The sequence below is a fragment of the Euwallacea similis genome, chromosome 11, assembly GCF_039881205.1.
Source record: "Euwallacea similis isolate ESF13 chromosome 11, ESF131.1, whole genome shotgun sequence".
NCBI classification, from domain to species: domain Eukaryota; kingdom Metazoa; phylum Arthropoda; class Insecta; order Coleoptera; family Curculionidae; genus Euwallacea; species Euwallacea similis.
In genome coordinates this window covers 5,451,133-5,474,589 of record NC_089619.1, presented here as the reverse complement: position 1 = coordinate 5,474,589, position 23,457 = coordinate 5,451,133, and the positions used below count along the sequence as shown (strand labels likewise).

Genomic DNA, 23,457 nt, shown 5'->3' with positions numbered 1-23,457 from the left:
TTTATTATTTTGTGATTTTGGATAAAATGTGTTGCTTCAATTCTTTTTGACGTTTTCTCAGGCAACACTTTTTTGATTTTGTTAGAAATAATGCAAGATGATAATGATTATTAACTGTAGTAAACTTCTTAGTGACGTCATGAAATTACTTTTCATATTAAATTTTTGCATAATATTTAAATGAAGCTTTAAAAAAGGTGATTGACTTGTCAACTCTTATGAACAAACGTCACTAACGTCAAATGTAATGCGTAAAATGGCGTCCACTTCTCATGCAAGAGAAAATGCTTATCAAATTCATTAATTTTCAGTGAATTTAATCAGGTTCTAGTGTAAATTAAATGTGGTAGTGTCTTGTGAGAACGTATAGAAGCAATAACTGTCACCATGGAGGCTGTAAAAGCCTTTAATTCGGAGGTAAGTTCGCTGCTACCTGTGCATTAAGTGGCTCCAAACATGTGCCCCTCCCGGCATTTTCACTTTATTTTCCCAAGAAAGTACCGGATTTTGCCGTAAATTGATGTTTACAATGTAATGTGCATGTCTTAGGATTAGTTCAATAATAGGGAATTTTAGAATTTGGAATTGAATATTGACATAACACCTCATAATGGGTAGTAGATTTTCGTCTTTTTCATCTTTTATTGTCACTTTTATTTATATTAATGCTAATGAGAATTCGTAGTTATCTTGATACATAAAAAAAAGTTGAAATCTCATATATAGGTCTCTATCCAGTTATTATAGTTTTCTCTCTTTTTTTAGGCATTTGAGCTCCTTGTCTTCTGGTCATTGTTTCTATTATATAGATAAAATATAAATCTCAAATATAAATAAGAGAAGAGTAAGAGTAATTTGTGTTTAAAGAGGATATGTGTCTTTAACTCATATAATTCATAAAGAATTTCGATAATGTCTAGCATAATGTGAAGATCGTAAGCACTAATGTCTCATTATATTTCTATATCATTGAGCTAAATGCTCTGAAATTATTCTATTTTTTTTTTTTGAGCTCAAACCTTTTAAAAAGTTGTAATATTATATATGTTATTAGCATGCTAAGAGTTGAACTATGTCTCCTTCTATTGAGAGCCATCTAAGTTCAAATTTACAGGGTCTTTCCTTCCATTACAGCTCTCTTCTTTATATGAAGTGAAACCTCCAATATCAAAGGCCAAAATGACAGCCATCACAAGAGGCGCCATAAAGGCCATCAAGTTCTATAAGCATGTGGTGCAGAGTGTGGAGAAATTCATCCTCAAGTGCAAACCAGAATACAAAGTTCCTGGATTATATGTGATTGACTCTATAGTCCGGCAGTCTAGACACCAATTTGGGGCTGAGAAAGATGTTTTTGCACCCAGATTTTCAAAAAATCTACAACAGACCTTTGTCAACTTGTTTAAGTGCCCAACTGAAGACAAAGTAAGTGATCTGTATTTTTTGTGATGAATCAAACTTGGAGTGCAATGAAGGTCTATTCTGAGAGACAATGTAACTTTGCAGAGTAAAATCATCAGAGTGTTGAATTTGTGGCAAAAGAACCAAGTGTTTGCACCAGAAGATATTCAACCACTGTTTGATTTGGCAGACCCCAACAATCCAATTCATCAACAGATTCAGCAGCAGAGTACTCCAGTTTTGCAGACCAATGGATCACAACCGCAACAAGTTGTGAAAGGTTGGTAAAACCAATTTAAATACTGAATTTGTTTATTCTGCAATGTGCCAATGATACTGAGATGGAGGAAAAGAGACTTGCACTTTTTACTAGGAAAAATCAATAAAATTGCTGGACATTTAATGGAAATTTAATTGCAAAATCTAAAGGATTTTTAAAAATTTTTAGCATTTCAAATTAATAATCAAAGTTAATTTCAACTACATCTGCAAGTGCAAAACCTCACATAAAAATTGCAATTTTATATTTAATGTGAAATTATCATAAAGCTGCAGCATTCTTCTAGAAATTTGTGTTTGTTAATCAGCTGTAAATTCCATTTACAGGCCAATATTTGTACTATTTTTGTTCATCTGTAACATTTTGGCTGTGCTGCCGATATAGAGATACATAATTGAATTGCCATTCTATTTCAACACATAATAATGCACAAATGTATGTCTATATTGGGACTATTATTTTGTGCAAAGTAAGTAAGACAAATTGAAATTTTTTCCATTTATCATTAATCCCCAATCACTATATTAATGCTGATTAGTTGAATCATGACTTAAGCTTGGCTCTACTAAACCTGATTTGATATAAAGAATTTGTTTATGTCAGATCAGTGTTATTGTAACACAAATGCATTTCTTATGAACGTCAAAATTTATGAGGATCGGATTTAAGTAAACCAAGTCATCTATGGTTCAATAACTTAGCCTTAGTGTTAAACGTTGTTGGACATACTTAAATTTTTTTATATGTAAAATTCAAAGGTACAGTGAACAGGGTTTAGTGGATAGGTCGGATCTTTTTCTATCAGCTGTTTTTGAACCAGTTACATTAATGTGTAATGATATGCCAGTCATTCATATTAAAAATCAGCTGATAGGGATCAATCCAATCTATATTTTTATTTTCAAAAACCCTTTTTAGGAATTATGTAGCATATCAATGGAGTATTTTAGCATCAAAATGGGGAATTTTTCTTTGGTTTTTCAAAATTTCTTTTTTACATAATTAAAATACTTACTTTGCGTTTTGCCCATTTTCGTCTGCCCATCACGCCCCAGTCAAAAATGATAAAGGTAAGGTTTAAATTGGGGAGAGAGCACCGGATGACTTTGACTGGGGCTTACCTTAAAGGTAAGTCTAGTAGATTAAACAGTAGGAACAACTATAATGGTTTTTTGGTGCATTCACCATCTTGTAGAGAAAAGTTTATAATATTCAATTTCATTTTGTCTTTAGCCTGTCTTAGTCATATTTAGTTGTTCATACTTTTTCGCAATCAAACCTTAAATTTTCAATCGATTAATGACATCAATTTGATGTTTGATTACGTTATTGTTAAGATTTATTTTGGAACTGTATCGACCGCAGAAAGGATAAGAGAAATGTGAAGAAAAAATTGCGCAAATTTGGCACATTGCGATGCGCACGCCACTGTCTAAATAAGTTGTTCATGATAGGTTCGCCGGCTCTTCAAAGAACCCCCACCAAGGCCAACCAATCAACCACGGCAGAGGCGGCCACACCTAATTTGGTTAGTTTCGGTTTTGTGATAATTAATAAGGGCGACTACCGGAAGGACACAAAAGCGACTTTATTTGACAAGAAATTGTTTTTCCTAAGGGTTAATGCGTTTTTGTCAGATTATATCGAATCTCAAGTTATGCTGTTAATTGTTGCAATATAGGCTTAGGTGTATAAGTTTGATATGTTGATGTTCCCAGTAACACCAATAACACCACATTGTTAATCATTTCAATTATCATAGATAAAGCTTTCACTGAAGTTGCCTCATTGAATTGTAATTCCGTCCGATAATGAGCATTGCATAATTTTTGTAACGGATTTGCAATGGCAATAATTGTTATGAATCACGTATTTAAAATGCATGCGATTAAACTTCAAATAATGAATGTTTTGGTTGTTCTGGGAATTGTGAATGAATTTTAATTCAATTTTAAGGCTTGGTTTTAATTTGTTATAAAGCTTTGAAACTAAAGTCACTCATTATATAAAGGACCGACAACGGCCGTCATTTTTTACCTTAAATCGTTGTTAAATTGAAAAACTGGAAGCAGTCCCCCTAATTTGTTTAAACTGGCAATGTCGTCATAGAACTAACCAATGGTATCTGCAAAATTGAGTGTCAATTTACGCAAGATGTTAGTTCGGGTTTATATATTGTGTGACTTTATTGCCAACTTACGGAATACGAAGAATTGCATCTGTATAATAGTATTCTAAGACATTGTCAGAATTAACGATTGTTCATTGAACGCAATGTCATTTAATTTTTTTATGGATGCATTGATACTAGGCCTTTTAAGAATCCATGATCTGGATTTACCTGATTCAGATCATCGTTTGTGCCTATTGCTCCACGCTTCATATTGAATTTATTATTCGAATTTTAAATAATTATGGAGTGTGTTAGGTAACCTTTAATGTTGATTTTTATGACATTATTGGCAGCACTCTCGTTCGACTAATCGGAACTAGTTTGTCAAAATCTACATTCTTCACTTCATTGACAGATCGCAAATCTTTGCTCTGACGTGACCTTGAGAAATCTCTATAGGCCTGACACTTGAGAATACTGAACACGCCCTAGGTTCTTTTCATAAAAATCTACATTTTTTATGTTTTTTTAAATCATTGAAATAACCAATTTGAACCTAATGAAGGAATAATCAAATTGTGTGTGAGTTAAACTGAATATTCTCGTATAGGAAAACAGTATTTTTGCCCCATTTTGCTCACCAATAGATTGAAAAATTTTAATTTTGTTTTCCATTGTTTTACAGGAATATGTCTGTAATAAGTTCATTTTTGTAACGTCATCGGGAGATTCAAAATTGACTTACAAAGTGTTTTTGGTATCTTGGAGTGATAATATCATGACATTAAATTTAACATATTATAATGACACACAATAATCTATTAGGTTTGTTCCGGCCACTTAAGATATCATCTCAGACTGACATGTGAATCCTCTTCAGCAACTCACATTGTAAATTTGAACTCAAAATGAACAATGTAGTTATTCAGAAGGATTCTTTAACCCTCCCAAGATACTTTCTAGGTAGGCTGGAACAAACCTATTTTATATGCTTGTTAGCAATTAAAATATTCATTTTTAATCTATCAAATACCTAGATGAACTTATCCCAGATTAATGTTCCGTTAAATAAACATTGATGAAGTATGCAGAGGGTACTAGAAATGTTATTTTTAGCTTATTAAAAGCTTTGAAAAATCTAGATTTTTAGAACAAAAATTGTATAAGAGTTTTGATGTTTCACTTTGACAATCATTTATTTCCTTAAGGACCAAATTAGTAATGTACTATTAACGTTAACATCGAGTTAATTTCCATAAAAACCAAGAATTTGGCTAATACCCTGGCTATATTTTAATTTGTCTATGGAAATCAGTTTATAGTTAAAGTTAGTGTTCATTGATAAGATGGCCCTAAGGGCCAAAATATCAAAGTTTTGTTAACTTTGCCATTTAGAGTGAAATTATTAACGAACTGTTAATTTAATCAAACTAGTTTCCAAAGAAACCAAGAACCTGACCAATACTCAGGCCCTTAGGAAAATTATCTTGTTAACAAAATTAAAAGTATTTTGATATATTTTGACTAATTTTCGCGTCATTCGAATTTCTTGTAGTGTAGAGTATTTATCGTAGACACGAGAAAATAAAGACGCTACAGTGAGATCGATGATTAAGTGGATGTTCTTGCATGGCGGGACAATTGAAAATGTCGAGCAGGCGAGGCTTGTTCTTCGAATTGAAATCAAGATTAGGAGGATGGTGGACGGTGTATTGACTGGCTACTGTCGATATCTGATGGGTATTACTGAAGATCTTGAATGATGCCTTGAAGACAACGATACATATGAAAATGTATTGGTGGAATATTCAACTTTCATGCGTGTCATAATACAGTACTTGAGATAACCAATCCTGCTGCCCAATGAGAACAAGGAGTTACATCCAAATAGGCTCGTCGACTCCATCAAGTCGACGGGACCACTGTAATTCCACGTAGGCGGGATGTGAGGAGCCCAACACTGTCATATACGTGGTAAAGGCACTTCCATACCTACCACCCTTCTCTCATCATCATTGTCATCATCGGCAAACAGCAGTGTTTAATCTCATAGTTTCTATGGAAATTATCTTCCAGATAAAGGTGTTTGTTGGCACTTAATGAGATTCTGTTTGTTCAACACAGGTGAAGAAAAGAGACGGGAAGATAAGATGGGAATTGGATAGATTCTTCATCTTCGTCGAAAGTATATTCTAGATAAAATTATGGATATTGAGGTATTTTGGCCTTTACTGAGAAAGTCGTAGATGATTTCTAATCCCTGGCAAAACTATAGAATTTTCTAGAACGCAAAAACTATAAATGTTTCCTCTTAACAGATTAAAAAAAATTTCTTGCGGGCTCACTCCGGTATCTCCTTGTTGGTTTCTAATCTGGAATACTCTGCATATCAGCTAAACATCTATAGAAAGATTGCAACGCAAGTGGGTTACCCTATATATCTGTCTTGAACTGTTTTGAATTATGGAACGATCATTTATTGATTATGAACGTTATTAACATCAAGCTAGTTACCGTGGAAATCTCCAGGCTCTATTCTATCTAATGTTTCTATGGAAAGTAGCTTGCACTTAATATTGACAACATCGAATTCAAGACGTATTATTCATTATGGCCTCTCGTACCTATATCAGTGTCATTATATTTAGAGATAAACTCTGCTGCTATTGGTCATATTGAATCGGTATACTGACAGCATCTTGTAATAAACGAGGCTGTTAAAAAGGTCAATCAAGCGAAAGACTATTTACCAGCAACTATCAAAAAATAGACTCTGTAATAGATTTAGTACACTTTACGCCCAAAATGATTATATATCTAAGTGTTTTACTATATTATTAAGCCATTTTTATGCTTTTTATTGCGTCCACATAAACAACTTATTTAGACAAAGGTTTTGTGCCAAATCTACGTATAAAACTTTCTAAAACAATTTTCAATATTTTAATTCGTCTTTGCAGAATATAACAGATCCAGTTCTGCACCAATTGCAGCAGCTGCAAAGGCTGCTTACCAAAGGTACGGATCCTACGTCACGGCCTGAAGTGCATTTCGACCGGAAATTGTTGGATTTCGATTATGGGGACGATGAAGAAGAGGTCAATCCCAGTCCTCGTCCTTCTGCGGCCGCTCCTGTAGCTACCGAATCAGTGGCGAGGTAAAAATAAAACATTCCTTTTTAAATATATTAAAAAAATACATTAAATAGCCTATTCCCAATTCTGGACATCCTCGCATTCTGAAAACAAGGAAGACGGCAACGGTATATAGTTCAATGGTTCACTAAGTTTTATAATATCCTGGAAATTACATTACTCCTTGCTCTTTTTAAAAAATTCATAGTTGTAGCTATCCTAAGAAGGATGCAAAGTGCATGTTTTAAGCTGTTGGGGTGGATCACTAGTCCGGATATCGTATTTAATTTAAATTGTTTAATCTATGTTGATTATCTTTACCTTTGGTCGTTTTTCTATTATGCGTTGTGCTCGCTTTTACCATATGAATTATATAATACAATTTGCAGCCTTCTAACTAATCCTGAGGTGCTGCGGCAGCTACAAACTCTTCAGAGCACTTTAGCCGGCGCTGTAAGCGGTCCTGAGGCTGAAAATGATCGTTTGAGAAAATTACATGAAATGAAGATGCAGGAGGACGAGTTTGACAAGCACTTGGCCCAGACTGTTCCTGCAAGTTTGCTTTATGGTGTTTTTGAGAAAAATCTAAATTTGGGCTTTGCAGAATTTGCCCTTTGCAGCCGAGTGTGATTTCAAAGTGACACAGCAAAGTTCGTCCTTGATTGGGGGACTGCATTTCATTCCTCCTCCACCGGAAGAGCAGCTAAGACTGGGTTTCGACGCGAATTTGATGTTCGGGGGGATAAACAACGAAGTTGAGGTAAAATTCTTAGAAGCTTATTCAAAAACAAATAGGAATTGCTTTTTTTTAGGTGATAACATTGGACCATGATGACTCGCATTCGGAAGATGAGAGGTACTCGAAGAGGAAAAAAAGCCGGTCCAGATCTCGTTCCAGAGGTCGAGACAAAGATAGAAGGAGGAGGTCCAGGTCGAGGTCCGGATCTAGGTCACGCGGACGTAGGCATAGATCTAGGTCCAAGGATAGGAAAGATAAGAAGGAAAGGGAGAGTGAGAAGGATCGAGAGAGAAAAAAGAGGGGTCTGCCGGTGATCAAAAGCAATCATTTAAGCGGTAAATTCTATTTTTCCAATTCCAGCTTTATTTCTAATCTTTTTTTGCAGTCTGCAGTACAACTTTATGGGTGGGGCACTTGTCCAAATTGTGCCACCAAGACGATCTCTCCAACACTTTCGGGGAATACGGCGATATCATCAGTATTGACTTAATTATCCCTCGAGGCTGCGCCTTTATTGTTATGCATCGAAGACAGGATGCAGCCCGTTGCTTGACCAAACTGAAGAATTATAATTTACATGGAAGAGCCATGACCGTACGAATTTTTTTCAATCAACAATAATGTTAGTTAATTCGATTTTTTTAGCTGGCTTGGGCTCCGGGCAAAGGCGTCAAAGGGAAGGATCTTAAGGACTATTGGGAGGGCGACTTGGGTGTCTCTTATATTCCTTACAACAAGCTAAAGCAAGATATGGATTTGGACGCTTTGGAAGATGGAGGTGGTTCGGTTTATTTCTCTATTTTTACGCGTATTGAAGATATATTTCAGGCATGATCGATGAGGACACAATGCCTGAGTGGATGAGAAAAAAAATGGAGGATAACAACAAGAAAAACCAGCCTGTAGAAGCTTCACCATATATGCTTGGAAGTAATATGGAATCTGCAATCGCTGCATGTCAAAAATACATATTAGGTACTTTCTTAGTGGGAGACGGCCCTAATAATCACTCCACCATCGACACTAGTCAGCCTCCCCCGATGCCACCAACTACTCTCATGCAGCCGCCCATGTTGCCGCTAGTCAATCCCTTCCAAATGAACAACAGATTCTTGGGCGTATTGCCGAATGTACCTAATTTGACCCTAGGCGTACCACCACCCAATATGGCACCCCCTCCCACAGTTCCCCCGCCCATGATTCAGGGTCTGGGGCTGGGAATCAATTCGCCTTTTCAAGGTTGCTGTGCAACACATTCATGCACCACTAGTGGTTAATTTTTTTAAATTTAGGTGCCCCTGGATTTATGCCGCCCAATTTGCCTCAAGAGTCGAAACCTGCACCCCCAGAGTCACTAATGAGTTTGGCGGGGCCACCCTTGACCATGCCTCCCGGTATGTCTATGAACCAGCCGCCGCCACCACTGCACATCAGCTTGGACGATAATATGGACGTGGAAATGGAGGATGCCAGTAAGTGTTAGTTCTTTCGTTTAATTTTTTTATACATTACTGGTTATTATGTAATTTTGTAACTTCAATGTTTATTCAGTATATCATGTGTATCTTAACGTCGTCCAAGTAGTTACAGAGTCGTACCGAGTGTAAAGAAAACGAGAAGAATTTTATACAACTTTTTGAAAATTATAAACTTTTCAGAAACGAATTAGGCTACTGGATTTAATATAATTTTACTGTCTTTTCTGTAAACCATAAAATTTCCAGTGTGGACAAAATTATAAGATAATATTGAATATTAGTTCATAAATTTGTGTCACAAAAAAGATCGCACTGAGTTCTAGATATAAATCTTAGTTATTTATACTGAAAAATTAATTTTAATTAAAGGCATTTTCGGAAAAAATGTCTTCAAGCACTACTAGGCCTAACAGAATTTCTCATTTCTAGAGTAAATTCGCTATGTTTTTCAGTACACACCGACATAAATAAACCCCCTCCGAGCCTACTGAGTGATTTACCGCCATTGGGCGGCCCGTTCATACGAGATAACAGGCGGGATGATTCGCACTTTTCCCCTGGAAAAAGGGATAACAGAAGGGATAAAAGTGGGGAAAGGGGTCGTAGAAGAAGCCGCAGTAGAGACAGGTTCGAATACTGTCACTTAAAAAAAGTTTCATAATTTTGAGTAACACTTGTGATTTTTAGAGACAGGGAGAGAAACGACCGCGGGGGGCGTGAGAACAACAGAGACAGACGTGAGAGAGACCGCGATTTCAGGGGTGGTCGCGATAGAGACAGGCGGGGTGGCGACAGAGATCGCGGAAATCGGTAATTCATTTGTTTATTATATTACGTTTTCAATACAATTTTTGTTTTCTTTTTTGGTATTAGGTGGAATTCGGATCGCAGAGAAGATCGTTTTGATCGGCGGGGAGGAAGAGAGAATAATTATGACAGGAGTCGCAGGGATGGCGTGGAGAGAAGAGAACCGGACGGGAGGGAGAAAAGTGAGAGAGAGAAAAATTTGAACGAAAGATTGAAAGAGATGGCTGGTAAGTTATTGTTTCTGATTGATAGTATCGGAAATTTGAGTGAAGAAATTTGATCTTAGGTATTAAATTCGACGAGAAGACAGAAAGAAAAACGCCACCTAGACGGCCCTCGGAAGCCAAAGATGACGATTCTAAAGAGGAAGGGCTGCGCTTTGAACCCCCTCCAGGGGTTGGTGGTAAGCTCAATAATAAAAGTTCACAGGGTACGGAGTAAAGCAGTAATTTTATAATAGACGAAAACTCTTTGAAACCGGAAACAAACTCCCCTTCGGAAACTAGAAACCTTAGTCCTGCAAATCGGTCCGAAAACCAAATAGATGCAGATCAATCCCAGACAGTTATGCAGGGCGACGCTTTAATGGATTTTTCTGAGCCTGATTTTGAGGCTCGTAGATTTGATGAGCGATATAGGGACGATCCAAGCTTCGGTCGCGATCAATTCGGTTACGAAGGGCAGAGATTTGAGAGTGAAGGAACATTTGGATCACAAGGCTTTGATGACCCTTATAGATCTGATGGGAGATTCGAGTCGGAAGGGCCTCGATTTAGAGGTCAAGGTTAGTCGAGTCAAGTTTTTTCTTTTAATTTTTTTCAAGGCGTAACTGAAGAAATGCTGTAGGTCCTCCACTATTTGGAGATGACAATTTTGGCCCTCCTCCAGATATAATCATGGACGGCCCTCCGGGTTATGGGCCACCCGATTTTGGCTCTGGATTTGATGGTCCTCCTGGAGGATTTGACGGACCACCAGGAGGTTTTGATGGACCTCCAGATAGATTTATGCGAGGAAGACGAGGCCGTGTACGAGGTAGAAAACCAATAAAAAAGTGATTTTTACTCTTTAATTTTGCTATTATGAAGGACGTGGAAGAGGGCCCGATTTTTACCTGAGGGACGACTTCGCTCCTTCGATGATGGATGAAAGTTTCGGGCCTCCGATGCGGGACGAGTTTGGCCCGCCAATGAGGAACGACTTTGGTCCGTCTAGAGATGATTTTGGGCATCTCAGAGAAGATTTTGCTCCCCGGGGAATGCGAATGCGTGGCAGGGCGTTCTTCAATAGAGGTGCACTTAGGGGTAGGGGAGGTAAGCTATTTAAAAAAATTAAATAAAATTAAAAACCTTAAGGGGGGTGAAATTGAGTACCATATGGTACAGAGTGTTCTATTAACAGAGGTTTCTTCTCTTCAATTTTTGCATCGTTTCAAATTGGTGGGATTAAAGAAAAATTAAGTTTAGATAAACTACTTTTTTTAGGACCTCCATTCCGGGACGGTTTTAACCTAGATTTTGACCCACCGGAATTCTACAGAGGTGGACCGAGAGGTCGTTCCTTTGGAGAAGTCTTTGGGCGTAGTCGAGCACGTGGTTTCCGTGGAAATCGCGGAGCACGAGGAGATTTCTTTGAAGGTCGAGGGGCGCCATTCGACGAAGGCCCTCCGGGAGAGGAGTTTGAGGGACGCACAGGACGAGGTAGGAAAAAGAGTCGCTCTAGATGGGAGGGAGAAAGTATCGATGTACCTCCGGGAAGTGAAGATTTTGCCGCAGCAACCGGCGACGGTAAAGATAATTTTTCTTTTGCTTAATTTCGGTATTTTCTTTACATTTTTTAATTTAAGGTGGAGGTACACCTTTACGCGACGAAATAGACGACCCAGGACCGCAATTATTGGACTTTAGTGCTCGTGAATCAGCTGAACAGGGTGCAGTGCCGGATTCAAAGCCACCAGTTGTTGACAGCCACATAGAGCCTCCAGACACTGTGGTTAGTGTATCAGAGCCTGTAGAGACTTCCGCTGAAACCGAGTAGTAAAACGATCACATTAGTCTAAGTCTAAGTAATTTTAACCCAGAAGAATTTGTTTAGTTTATTATCCAGGTGAAAACAATTATACAATTATGGGGAATTGCGAGGTGATAAATGCTGATTTAAGAGTGATTTATTGCGTTTGATTTGGCAGAGTGGGGTGATTCTCAAATAGTGAAAAAAATGTCTGGTAGTGTTAGATTTACCAATCAGCTAGACATCTATGTGTAAAAGGTGATAATAAAAAAAAACTTCAATTAGGCGTTAAAATATCAAAGGCGTATTTTTGCTTTTGTCAATGTTTGGTGAGTGATGATGACTTTATTTAATACCCTATGTTTACGGTTCATCGCCTATTGTGAATTTTTTTTTAATGATTACCAGTTACTTATGTACATTCAATGGCTTGGAAGTCGATTGTAAGTAGAATGGGATATGTATTCGTATATATCATTTTGTCTTAACAAGCCTGTAGTTAGTTGCTTTTAGTCCTGTACCAATTAAAGTGAAATGTTTGGAGATATTAAATGAACATTGTTTATTGAGCGCAAGTAGTCTTTTTTAGCTTTAATAAGTATCCTTTTCTTTGAACTAAATTTTAAAAAAATACGGCTGTTGAGCAAAACTGATTTTAAACAAAAGTTAATCGTTTTAATTCTACAAAGTTTCGAATGAAAACAAATGAGGAATAAATGTCAAGTTTTTTTATTTACTGAGTTTAAATAATTCGTCGGGAGTTCTTGAGTACGATATATTAATTTATAATATCTATTTCAAGTTGACAAGCAGTGCTACCTGCGGCTTGGTGGTCGAGAAACCAGGGCGCATGTGAAAATTTTAATGAAAAATTCTCACGCTAAATGCTTTCGATTTTGGTATAACTTTTAATAGTAAATGACAATATTTCGGTAATATTAACATTGTCGCTTTCAAATTTAGAAACTCAAATACCATAATCATAATTGAAAATGTTCTTTTGTCGTTGTTAAGAAAAATTATTCGCTATTCTTGACAATGGCGAAGGAGAATATAATTATTTTAACGTTATTTGGTTCTAGATGTGTGATTGCTGGCTTTGCAGATAGCTGTGCTGTGCTAATTGAACCATTTAGCCTTCATTCCCAGAGTTAATTTTGCTGCATATATTCAAGATGACATGGCATGAGTCATATACTTCTTATGCGAAAGTTAAATACACGATATATGTGTAGCACAAATCAATAACGAAAATTGTACTACTGTCCCAAACCCAAAGAATCGATTGAAGTTAAAAGTCTTCTCTCATGCAAGGCCACTGAAGTCCTGGGGGTGTCTGGGAAAATGGGGAAAATTGTCTCAAAATAAGAAAAACGAACTTTTAATAAGTTCCTTTGGTAACTTTCTAAAGAACTGTAATGTTTACCATTGTATTTAAATTTATATGTACATACCTAAGCCACTAGAATAAACTATTACCCGTGCTTTTACTTATTAGATATCCTATTACAATGCTATACCTGTTGTTCCATTGTATTTACTACATATCTCTTGAAAAAGACACTGTCGTCTGCCACGCTCGACATTTCAATAGTGATTTGAAAACGTGGCAAAATCCAGACGATGACCTTTGTAATTTTGTCGATTGGAGTTCCCCTAATTAAGCGCGTCATAAAGCAAATAAACGATAATATATCCTGATAGAATATTTCCGAATTCAAAGTCTAATAGTGTTAAATTAAATAAATAAACATCTACGTGTACGGCATGAGGAAATCACTTGATAGTCATAAAACTCATTACATTATCTACTTGAATGTTATATGGGAATTTCGCACTTTGCAGGCACATGATTCTAAATTATTATAGTATTTAGGTAAAATTTATTAGTCGATATCAAACATCCGAATGTCAATGATGACTCATAAGGATAATTGGATCAATAGGAATGAATTCTGGACCTAGCCAGAGGTATCTTGTTTAAGTTATGAAATACTAGTACAAGTTTTAACAACGGTTTATTAATTCTGAATAAATTGGCGAATTTACAAACACTGACTGAGTATTCGGTTTAAAGATTATGATAAGGTTCAAAACTGGGAACATTTAAAATCTTAATTTTATATAAATAATGTTATGTAAAAAAACAGCAATCCTCATCAGGGAAACATAAATTACTACAATAAAACGGAATTAAAGCAGGCAGCAGGAATTACCTATGCAATAACATCACAGGACAGGGTGGAACAGAGGTGTATGAGGGAGAAGGCAAACAATCAAACCAAGAATAACGACAAAAAAATCATCCCACTCACAAATAAATTACCATATAGCAACAAAATCGTAGTGTTTCGCTATCAATAAGCATCTCGCAGGCTAAAAAATATACCTGGGAGTCTCAAATAGCTTGGAAACAATAACGAAGATTCTTTGTAATTTCTCGCTTTCTGGTTATTTCAAGAGGTGCTCCCAAGTGAGTCAATAAAAAAACTTCAAAGATGCAATGATTTCCAACAAAATTACTTGTGGCTGATAAGCGCTATCATTTTATTCCAACAATCAAAGTACTACAGCGTGGCTAGACACATGTGTACATTATTTTCATTAACGCATTGATATTTGACGTCCAGAAGTCTTGGAGACTAATTTTAAATTACTTGTAACATAAATCACAATTAACAAATTAACGTTTTAATGGAATTAAATTCGTCTCTACAGGGAAGCACCACCTTGCCAAGGACCTACCTAGTACTAGCTACAATATTATAAATTATCACAGAACCCATTCTTAAACCTAGAGATGTTGTCTTATATAAATATTCCAAGAACGAAAAATGGAAATACTCAGGGAGGAATCAAGCTAACCCTTTCAAATAGGGGCATTTATTAGAATTACAATTAAAAATAAATAAATTTCCTAAAATCCTTGACTATCATGTCATGTGAATGCCCAAAATTCGACTGGCATATTCATACGTCACATAGCTTATACTCACTGCCGGAATAGCCTTAATAAAATTTGGTGTAATTCCTCGGTAAAGTCCAAACACGCCCTCTTTCTGAAGGATGGTACGGATCACTCCAGACATTGAGACGGTACTGGAATCTATAGAGGCGTGAATCACTTGGGCTTGGAGCCGCGTTCGTACTAATGCCAAAGGATAAGAGCACATCTGTCCTAAAGTACTACTGGCACTACCACAAGCAAGTAACATCCAAAATCCTGGCTGCTCCTCAGTTGAATGAGTTTTGAAATACTTTCGTTTGAGCGTCTCATACACTGCTAAATCTATGCCTGCATAAGGGATAATGCCTAGTATGTTGGGAATGTAGCCTCGATAAAATGCATTTACACCCTCAGATAGGTAAATCTTGCATGCTGCATCGGCAATGCTGCTATATTGCCCCGTCTTCCTTAGTGCTAGTCGAGTCTTTAAAACTTCTAGAGGATAAATGATGGTTTGGCTAACACCCCCAGCGATAGCTCCTGCAAAAAATCTCTCATAAATGCTTAAGGATTCTTTAGAATCTCCTTTAATGAGCCGCTTAATCTGCTCATATGCAGCAAATTTGAGTGCAGACTCGGGAGCTATTTTGAGCACATTCATTCCATTGCCTCTCCACAAACCTGCAATCCCTCCTTCTTTCACCATGTTAGTCAAACAATCAGCAATTTTTTGCTTAGAAGGTTGAACTTGCAGGAACACCTTCAGTCGGTCCAAAGGGGCTGTGCAGCTCCTTGAAACAGCCCCAGCAACACCTCCTGCTGCTAAATGCCTCCACCATTTTCCCGATTGCAGTTCACTTAGAGTGAAATCATCAGGAATGTTCATGTCCTCACCAATATCAAGATAAGTTGAGTGCCTCCAGTAGGTGATTAGGTCTTGGATATTACTGCTTGGCGCCAGCAAAAGAAAATCTCGCCACTCATCATAGCTAATGTTAAGACTACCGTCCTGGTCCATTCTCTGAAGTAAATTGATAGCCTCCTGTCTCTCCAGAGGTATTCCCAGATCGCTAAAAGCTCGAACGAGCTCCTCTAAGTCAATTTTACCATCGCGGTTCTTGTCCAAACTGGCAAAATGTAAGCGCAAGTTCTTCTCGTGTTCTCTGACATAGTAAATGAAGTCGGCTAGAGCTAAATCCCCGGTAGCAGTTTTGTTGTGTTTAATGAACTTCTCCGCATACTTCTGGCTTACCCCCTGTTCCCTCAAAGCGGCTGACAAGTCGTGGATGTCGATACGGCCGTTCCCGTTCTTGTCCAACTTGATGAACAGGCGCTCCAAACGCTCCTCATTCTCCTGAGGTAGTTCGTGGAAATAGTGTGGCGGCACTTTTGGAGGATCTTTGGAACGGGGCATATTTTTACCGAAAAACTAGGTTGCAGTCAAACTGCAGAGGAATTTGTACCAACTTTCGCACATTCTTCGACCTACTAAATTAAAATAATTAACCTACTCAAATTTGACAGATGGAGCAAAAATGCAGGGACATGACAAAAGATAAGTCATATTTTAAGTTGTCAAATATGGAAGTGTGGCAACCTAGTTAGTTTTTGTGCCATTTTTCGTTTAAATTTAAATAAAGACGTGTGTATAATAGCCTTCTCATGTGGAATTCTCATGGGAAAAAGATTGTATCAAACAGTAGAATACAGATTATTTTTATATTAAATACTAGAAAATAATTTTTCTATCGTACTTTGTTACATATCTAGAATCCACATAAGAAGGCTATGTGCGTTTCTTATATGGAGGTAACTATTATGTAGATTTCTATATACTTTGGTATGCTGCAAATAACTGGAAAAAAATTACGGATGAGAAAAATTCGCAGGGGGAAAAAAGTTTCTAAATCCATCAAGGAATTCAAATTTTAATAAAGAAATTATGACATACTCCAAATAACTTAAGGATAGGAAAAGAGGGACTGACCCTAGAAAAAAGTACCACGCTGTAGACTTAGTAATGTTTATCTAATTTTTTTTCATTTTTTATGTATAGAATATTTTTTCAAAAGGCAATTATATGTACATAAAAATACTACAATTTAATTAATTGGAATTATAAGGGAGCAATCACCTAAAAAAGAAAGTCCGCTGTTGCCACTAATACTCGTTTAACCGCTTTAGACCATCTGTGTTAATCATTACAAATCTAACCAATTAAAGAACAATGTCTCTCTCTTTCTCACCTGAATTCACCTACAGGGAAACGTGAAACAAAAATATGCATTCCTCAAATCCATCTCCCTGTCATTATTGTCATGGTGGCAGCAATGATCTTGGTCGCGATCGCAAGAGAAAAGTCAAAGAGGAAATGTCGTCATCCGTTTACGACACACATGTGTAAATTTTTCCAAATTTATTCGATATTAAGCCCCAGCAATCGCCTGAAGCACCATAATTTCTCGACCCTTACAGCGATAGTTTAGCCCGTGTGTATCGGGCAGTCCCCGCGCCCTTCTATTCCTGACGGAAGACTCTTCAGGGACAGTCAACAACACCCTTCCCAAGACTCCTGTGTGACCATCGATTTTGTTGAATCATTGTTGAGCGAAAATGCTCGGCGAAAGACAAACTGGTCCCAAACTATCGTTAAATGTGTCTTAATAAGCTTCGGTAAGTACTAAGGTGGTTTACTGGCAATTGGCCAACTTTTCGAAGGTCTTTGCTAGACACCTGCAAGTGCTATTGAGTTACAACCTAATTGTCCGCTGAAGTAATTGCTTTCCCAAGGAATAGCGGTTCTGTAGGAAGTCCAGTGATTTTTTGGGAATATTTTGGCATCCAAAGCTTGGATGCTTGTCTTATGAAGACTGCAATTTGTTTTATCTCTTTATATGCAATGTATAAATTCTGTTAAAATTACATTTATTTTCATTTTGTTACCTATGAATATGACAATTTAACGCTGATATTTGTTAGGTTTAAATATTGACAGGATATATCAGTAATTCATTGACAGATTTTACCTATTCAATATAAAGCTCTGGTTAACTTGAAAACAATTATTGCTAAATAATTTAGATGGAAGCTTCTAAGAAACTCATTAGTACTTTAATAAGTAATTTCATAGGGACCAATTAATAAGTGCCTGTTTATTGTAACATCAAGCTAGTTTTCATAGAGGAGTTTCCAAAAGTTTAAGAGAATTAATGAATGTCTTTCTGCATAACAGACCATGGATGGTGCAGGTGGTGGTAGAAGGCGAATTGCTGCTAAATCATCCGCAGAGGATCAAGCTCTTGACCAGATAGCAAAGGAGGTGAGTTCACATAAAATCTAATAATTTAGAGCCAGATGAATATAGTTTCAGTAACTTTATGAAGAGGGCAATTCACACAAAAACATTCAAATGGAGATAGTGGTTAGTCTCTGTGTTTCTATGGAAAGTACCTTCCAGATAAAATTATCAGTATATTAAAATAAATAAACAATACTTCTATTAAAATGACACAACTTCGTAATGTTATGGAGACTTTATCACAGGTGAGGTGGCTCATTTATGATGGCAATTTGGATACCCAGTGTACATTTATCAAGAAACATTTTTAGACTTAGGCTAATCCAATACATATTTTCAAATTATAAGCTATATTTGGATCTCCTTATACTAATAATTCAGCTTTTAATTCCGTTTTGCTCTTTTATTGTTTTTTAACCATAATTGCGCGATTTCGATTTATTTTTACCTCCCCGCCTTAATTAATTTAATTGGAAGCTCTTAAGCATTTACTACACGTTTCGGAAATGGTATTTCCTTAGGTACCTGATGCCCCTTCAGAAAAACATTTTCCATCAACAACTTTTCATCCTTGTTGCACGAACTCATTTACCGGCATATTATTTATAGCAAGGCCCCCATTTTTACGTTCAATCTGCAAGTCTTATTATAGAAAGTCCTATAATTCTGTCACTTTCAATTTCGAACTTTCAAAGAGCCACCCTGTACCTCCTCGCTGGTGCATTATGCGTCGAGACGCGCGTCGTTAGCTGCTTCCTGCAGTCGTCTAGCCGGCTTTTCTTCCAGAGGTTAGTGCTCCTAGAGGACTCATCGATTTTGTCTGGAAAAACGTTGCGTGACGTCCACATAAAATTAGACGATAAGGATCTTGTTAATTAAACAAATCTGTGACATCAATATGATAATTTTGGGTGTGAGTTTCTGCGGTACGCGCGTGCTATCGTTAATTGAAGGAAAAATGCCCTGTCTGTGCGGTTTAAACACTCTATCCAGAAGTCCCTCGTTAACCGATTGCTTAGAGGAGGAAAATCCCGGCTGGGAGATCCCAAACGGGGTTTTGTTGGTTGCCACAGCGAAAAGAAACGTGAGTGATGAAAATCTGTCTTTGTAAATGTATTGCTATAGTCATCATCAAATAAACTAACAATTTGGGTCATAAGCAGATTTGCCACAATAACCTAAACAAAACAGCGATAAAAATTTACTTAATTGCATATTATCCAATGTATCATACATAGGTATTTTTAGTAGTGACTCCACCTCTCAGCATTAAACCGGCGACCAGTCAAGAACTGGTACTTCCGGAACCGGTCGAAAAAATATACTTTATTTTTAGTACCCAAAAACGCGTTTCTCATTAGGTATACTGTTTCTTATCTCTCGAAAACCCTATAGTGATAAGTTAAGATTAACAGTAGTACCTCATTGGCCACGGTCACGTACGGAACCCTTTTAGTGTCTCTAGTGACGCAATAAAATGTTTCAAAGTCATGAGTCAGTTCAAGAAGAAATGAACAATAATATGCTGAAAGAGGGTGTAACGGAAAGTGAAATGGCTTCGGGTTTCATTGATACCAACGGTTTTCTCAATGATAATTATGCGATGATGACTAATAAATTGGACGAAAGTGATGTTATTAACGGCTTTATGTTATCCTCAAGTGACGAAGTAAGTAGTATGCGGCTCAGATAAAGAGAGAGCTAGACGTATGTTTCCTTGTTATGGGTATTTTTAGATGCTGATATGATTAAGGGATTATCAACAGAATTCAGAGCACAATAGCGATTTAAGTTATTTTGAAATGTTTTACTTAAGTAATAATTTTTCTTTTATTTTATTTCGCAATAACGCTTTACGCAGAACTAAGCGTTGTTGGAGTGGTGGAATTGCACAGAAAATTTTAAAAGTAACCCTCTCTTAAACCATCCCTTCTTGAATTACCAGTTTCTTCAAGTTTTTACCAACTAAAGATATCAATAAAACGATTACATTTTCAAAATTTGGTTGTTCTGTGTTAAGGCATTGCTAAAATACACAGTGTCTTCAAATTTTCTTAGACATATTTTTAATTTCTCTAACGGGTGTTCCAGCACTTCAAATTTTAGCACTGTTTTCTTTTTAAATTTGTCCTGTTCAATTAAAATGTTTATCTTAATTTTTCATTTTAATTTCGTGACATGATTTTTTTAGGCTGAAGCCCGATTATGGGCGAAAAGGCAAGCTCGAGCAGAAGCTCGCGAAATCCGTATGCGAGAACTGGAACGCATGCAAAGAGAACAGGAAGAGAATGCGGACCGACAATTTGACATGATGGCGGCAGCTTCCACTGAACCTGTGTGGAGCGGCAGGAGTCGTCCTTCGGGGGCGGCCCGACATCGTCCTGCAAGTCGGCGAAATTCCGAAGATTCAGTCGAAGACAGTGGGGGCAGCAACAGCTTACGAGACTTGAGGGTAATTGTTTCCATTGTTGCTTAACTTAATGGCCCATTGCCAGATTTGCCCAAAATTGCAAATATTTTTGATGTGGAAATACATGTCAGCGATCCTAATTTAAACTGGCACCGACACAATTTTTTTTAACGTATCACTAGTCATTAAAATGCAAAACAACGTGATTCTAACTTATCTCAATGTTCAGGCCGAACTTAAAGAGGTAGAGGAACGGTTTAGGAAGGCGATGATAGCGAATGCGCAGCTAGATAACGATAAAGCTGCGCACACCTATCAGCTTGAGCTGCTCAAAGACCGAATCGAGGAACTAGAGGAAGAGAATGCCCAATTGAGGAGGGAGCACCGGGATAAATGTCGTGAGCACGAGCAGCTTAAACGACTTCATCAACAACTCAAACAGGAGCTGGAGGCGTACAAGTTCGAATTAGAAGAAAGGGACAGACTGATTGCGGCCAAGGGGCTGGTGATAGTGTGTGGAGACCCAGAGGAGGAGGGCCAGCCGCCCAAGAAAGCGCTGGTTCAGGCGGAAAACGCTCGTTTGTTGGAGGGGGGCGATGGCAGTCTCGGTAAGTAAGCGTTTTTGCTTTACTTCGGATAAGTGTGATTTATTTCTGTTTTGCAGATGTACGATTAGCGAATTTCGCAAAAGAAAGAGGAGAGCTGCAGGATCAAATTAGTAGTTTAAAATTAGAATTAGAGGAGGAGCGAAGTAGACGCAGGAAATCTGGGGCGAGCCTGAACGGGCCGTTATCAGAGTATGACCCCGATGACCTGCAACGTAAGCACGCTTATTCGGCTGATACTCAAATTGATGAAAATTCCCTTAGAAGAAATAATATTTGTTAATATTAACAACCGTGTAATTCTTGGAGCTAATCACGTAAAGCTTCGCGTTGTTGTCACTTTGCAAATTTGCCCTTGAAAATCTTGATATGGAAAGTAAATTAGTACATTATTTAATTTAAGTTCAAGTTTCCTGTTGTCATTTTGTGTGTGTTTTTTTTAATAGGGGTAGTTTCTTTAACTTTTTCTTTAGGTGAAGCGAGTAAACAATTGGCTGACTACAAATTCCGGGCACAGAAAGCGGAGCAAGACGTGGCGACGCTGCAGGCCACCGTTGCCAGATTGGAGAGTCAGGTGATTCGGTATAAAACTGCCGCTGAGGTCTCTGAGCAGTCTGAAGAGGCCCTGAAGGCTGAAAAGAGGAAGCTTCAAAGAGAGGTGAGTTTACTATTTCACAGTTCTTGTCATCGGACAAGAATAGACTGTCTGAGAGCAAAAAATATCTTACAAGAAATGCCTTTTTTTTTCAATTTTGTTTTGCAGGTTTCTTCTTCTCTTAGCGATATTTCGTCCATTGAGAACACTGAGTCTGAGCATAGCTAATAGTTTATTTTCATTGGTAATTATTACAGGAAAGTGTGTCTTAATTCCCATTTTGTTACTGCAGTTTCTCATTGTACAAAACCTTGTTTTTTGTAGTAACTATCTCATTAAGCAACCCAATATACATTCTAAATTAGTTAATTTAAATATATATCGGGCTGCCTGGCTTGTTCTATCGGAATTTTGTGCCTTATTGTCAATTGTTCTTTTTGGAGTTTACGTGATCACGTATGCGTCTAAACTTTTCCGTTGTACATCTTCAATTAAAATCTGAAATATTAATATTTTCAGGCGAGAGAGGCGCAGAACCGGGCCGACGAGCTGGAAACGTCCAACACGCACCTCCTGAAACGGCTCGACAAGCTGAAAACTGCCAAATCGGCTCTGCTCAAAGACCTCTGACAACACCCCAATTTCCCGTAAATTAACGCATCTCAGAAACGGTTAAATCCTAGGTTTTTCTCAATTATTTATTAACATTTGCAGTGATTTTCAACTGTAAAACCATCGAAATTAGTCTCTAACTGAAAAACTATATAATCCGCTTTTATTAACTGAAATCAACGGAATTGGTTGATGGCTATATATCGGGTGCCCCAGGGAAAGAATCAGGTAAAAGTTGGTTTGTTTCGGGACATCCTTTCAGAACTATTAATTCCATTTGTAAATACCTGTAATAATAAATTTAGTCTGCAAGATGTGAGAGATTATTGTGAGCATATCCCATTACGTCCCAATATTGAAAAGACTAAATTTTTGCTACAAATTTGAGTTATTTGATCGTTTAAAAGGCTAACCTTGATTGATCACTCCTCTAATACTACTTGTTCAGTACGATGGACTAGACTTCAAAATTATATAAGAACATGGAGTGAGGCGGCAGGCGGAGTCAGGAGAGATGCGTACAGAGATTCTGGTAGCTTGTGTTCTCGTTGACGTCTGTTCATGTAGGTAACGTCTTGCGCCGGTATTGATGCTGTCGCCAAACCACTGATCCAACACCCTTCTTCTAAATGCTCGAATACCTCATAACTGAGTAGAGTTTTCGATAGTTGAGTCAGCATCGGTGTGTTATTCTCCTGTTCGCTCGATAGAATGTTTAGTTTTTTTCATTGGTATCTTGGAGGTAACGTCATACGGTTTGTGGCGTTGATCTTGTAGAATTCTTACATTTTTCTTTAAAAAAAAAACATTAAATTTATTCCACTTGTTACAGATATGCCAAAGTTTGCAAATGTTTCACACAGTGATTTCTTCAGTGGTTGCCTCCTTCATCCAAGATACTTCCAATTATTTTGTATATGCGTCTGAAAATTAAGGAATTGGTGTTTTTTTACCGGTTCACATAAATCTACATGTACTCACTAAATACTCACACGTCTGTCCTCCATAGGTCCAGGGTGTTAACTAAT

General features: G+C 37.3%; 3 protein-coding genes across 5 annotated transcripts; 2 read left to right on the top strand and 1 right to left on the bottom strand.

The window, feature by feature from the left end:
• Positions 1–246: 246 nt before the first annotated feature.
• Positions 247–12,532, top strand: Isha (Insulator su(Hw) mRNA adaptor). The gene is made up of 22 exons (XM_066395295.1): positions 247–417; positions 1,135–1,425; positions 1,507–1,681; positions 3,136–3,209; positions 6,755–6,951; positions 7,318–7,480; positions 7,533–7,688; positions 7,741–8,002; positions 8,053–8,261; positions 8,313–8,445; positions 8,496–8,597; positions 8,655–8,906; positions 8,960–9,139; positions 9,598–9,772; positions 9,833–9,955; positions 10,019–10,179; positions 10,239–10,355; positions 10,413–10,736; positions 10,799–10,987; positions 11,041–11,265; positions 11,437–11,739; positions 11,799–12,532. The coding sequence occupies exons 1-22, from the start codon at positions 388–390 to the stop codon at positions 11,987–11,989; spliced, it is 4,032 nt and encodes a 1,343-aa protein (XP_066251392.1). The 5' UTR covers positions 247–387; the 3' UTR covers positions 11,990–12,532.
• Positions 12,533–13,965: 1,433 nt separating this feature from the next.
• SCaMC (Short Calcium-binding Mitochondrial Carrier) lies at positions 13,966–16,411 on the bottom strand. The gene has a single exon (XM_066395019.1). It carries the CDS (start codon positions 16,321–16,323, stop codon positions 14,896–14,898), a length of 1,428 nt encoding a protein of 475 aa, XP_066251116.1. The 5' UTR covers positions 16,324–16,411; the 3' UTR covers positions 13,966–14,895.
• An 843-nt stretch (positions 16,412–17,254) lies between these two features.
• Positions 17,255–22,743, top strand: LOC136412037 (leucine-rich repeat flightless-interacting protein 2). 3 transcript variants are annotated; one of them, XM_066394896.1, is made up of 7 exons: positions 17,255–17,582; positions 18,142–18,228; positions 20,399–20,659; positions 20,847–21,225; positions 21,282–21,437; positions 21,696–21,880; positions 22,337–22,743. In XM_066394896.1, exons 2-7 carry the CDS (start codon positions 18,145–18,147, stop codon positions 22,445–22,447), a joined length of 1,176 nt encoding a protein of 391 aa, XP_066250993.1. In that variant the 5' UTR covers positions 17,255–17,582; positions 18,142–18,144; the 3' UTR covers positions 22,448–22,743. The 3 variants fall into 3 exon arrangements, with proteins under 3 accessions (XP_066250993.1, XP_066250992.1, XP_066250991.1); XM_066394895.1 differs by lacking the exons at positions 17,255–17,582; positions 18,142–18,228 and adding an exon at positions 18,967–19,291; XM_066394894.1 differs by lacking the exons at positions 17,255–17,582; positions 18,142–18,228 and adding an exon at positions 19,703–19,876.
• The last annotated feature ends 714 nt before the right edge of the window (positions 22,744–23,457 follow it).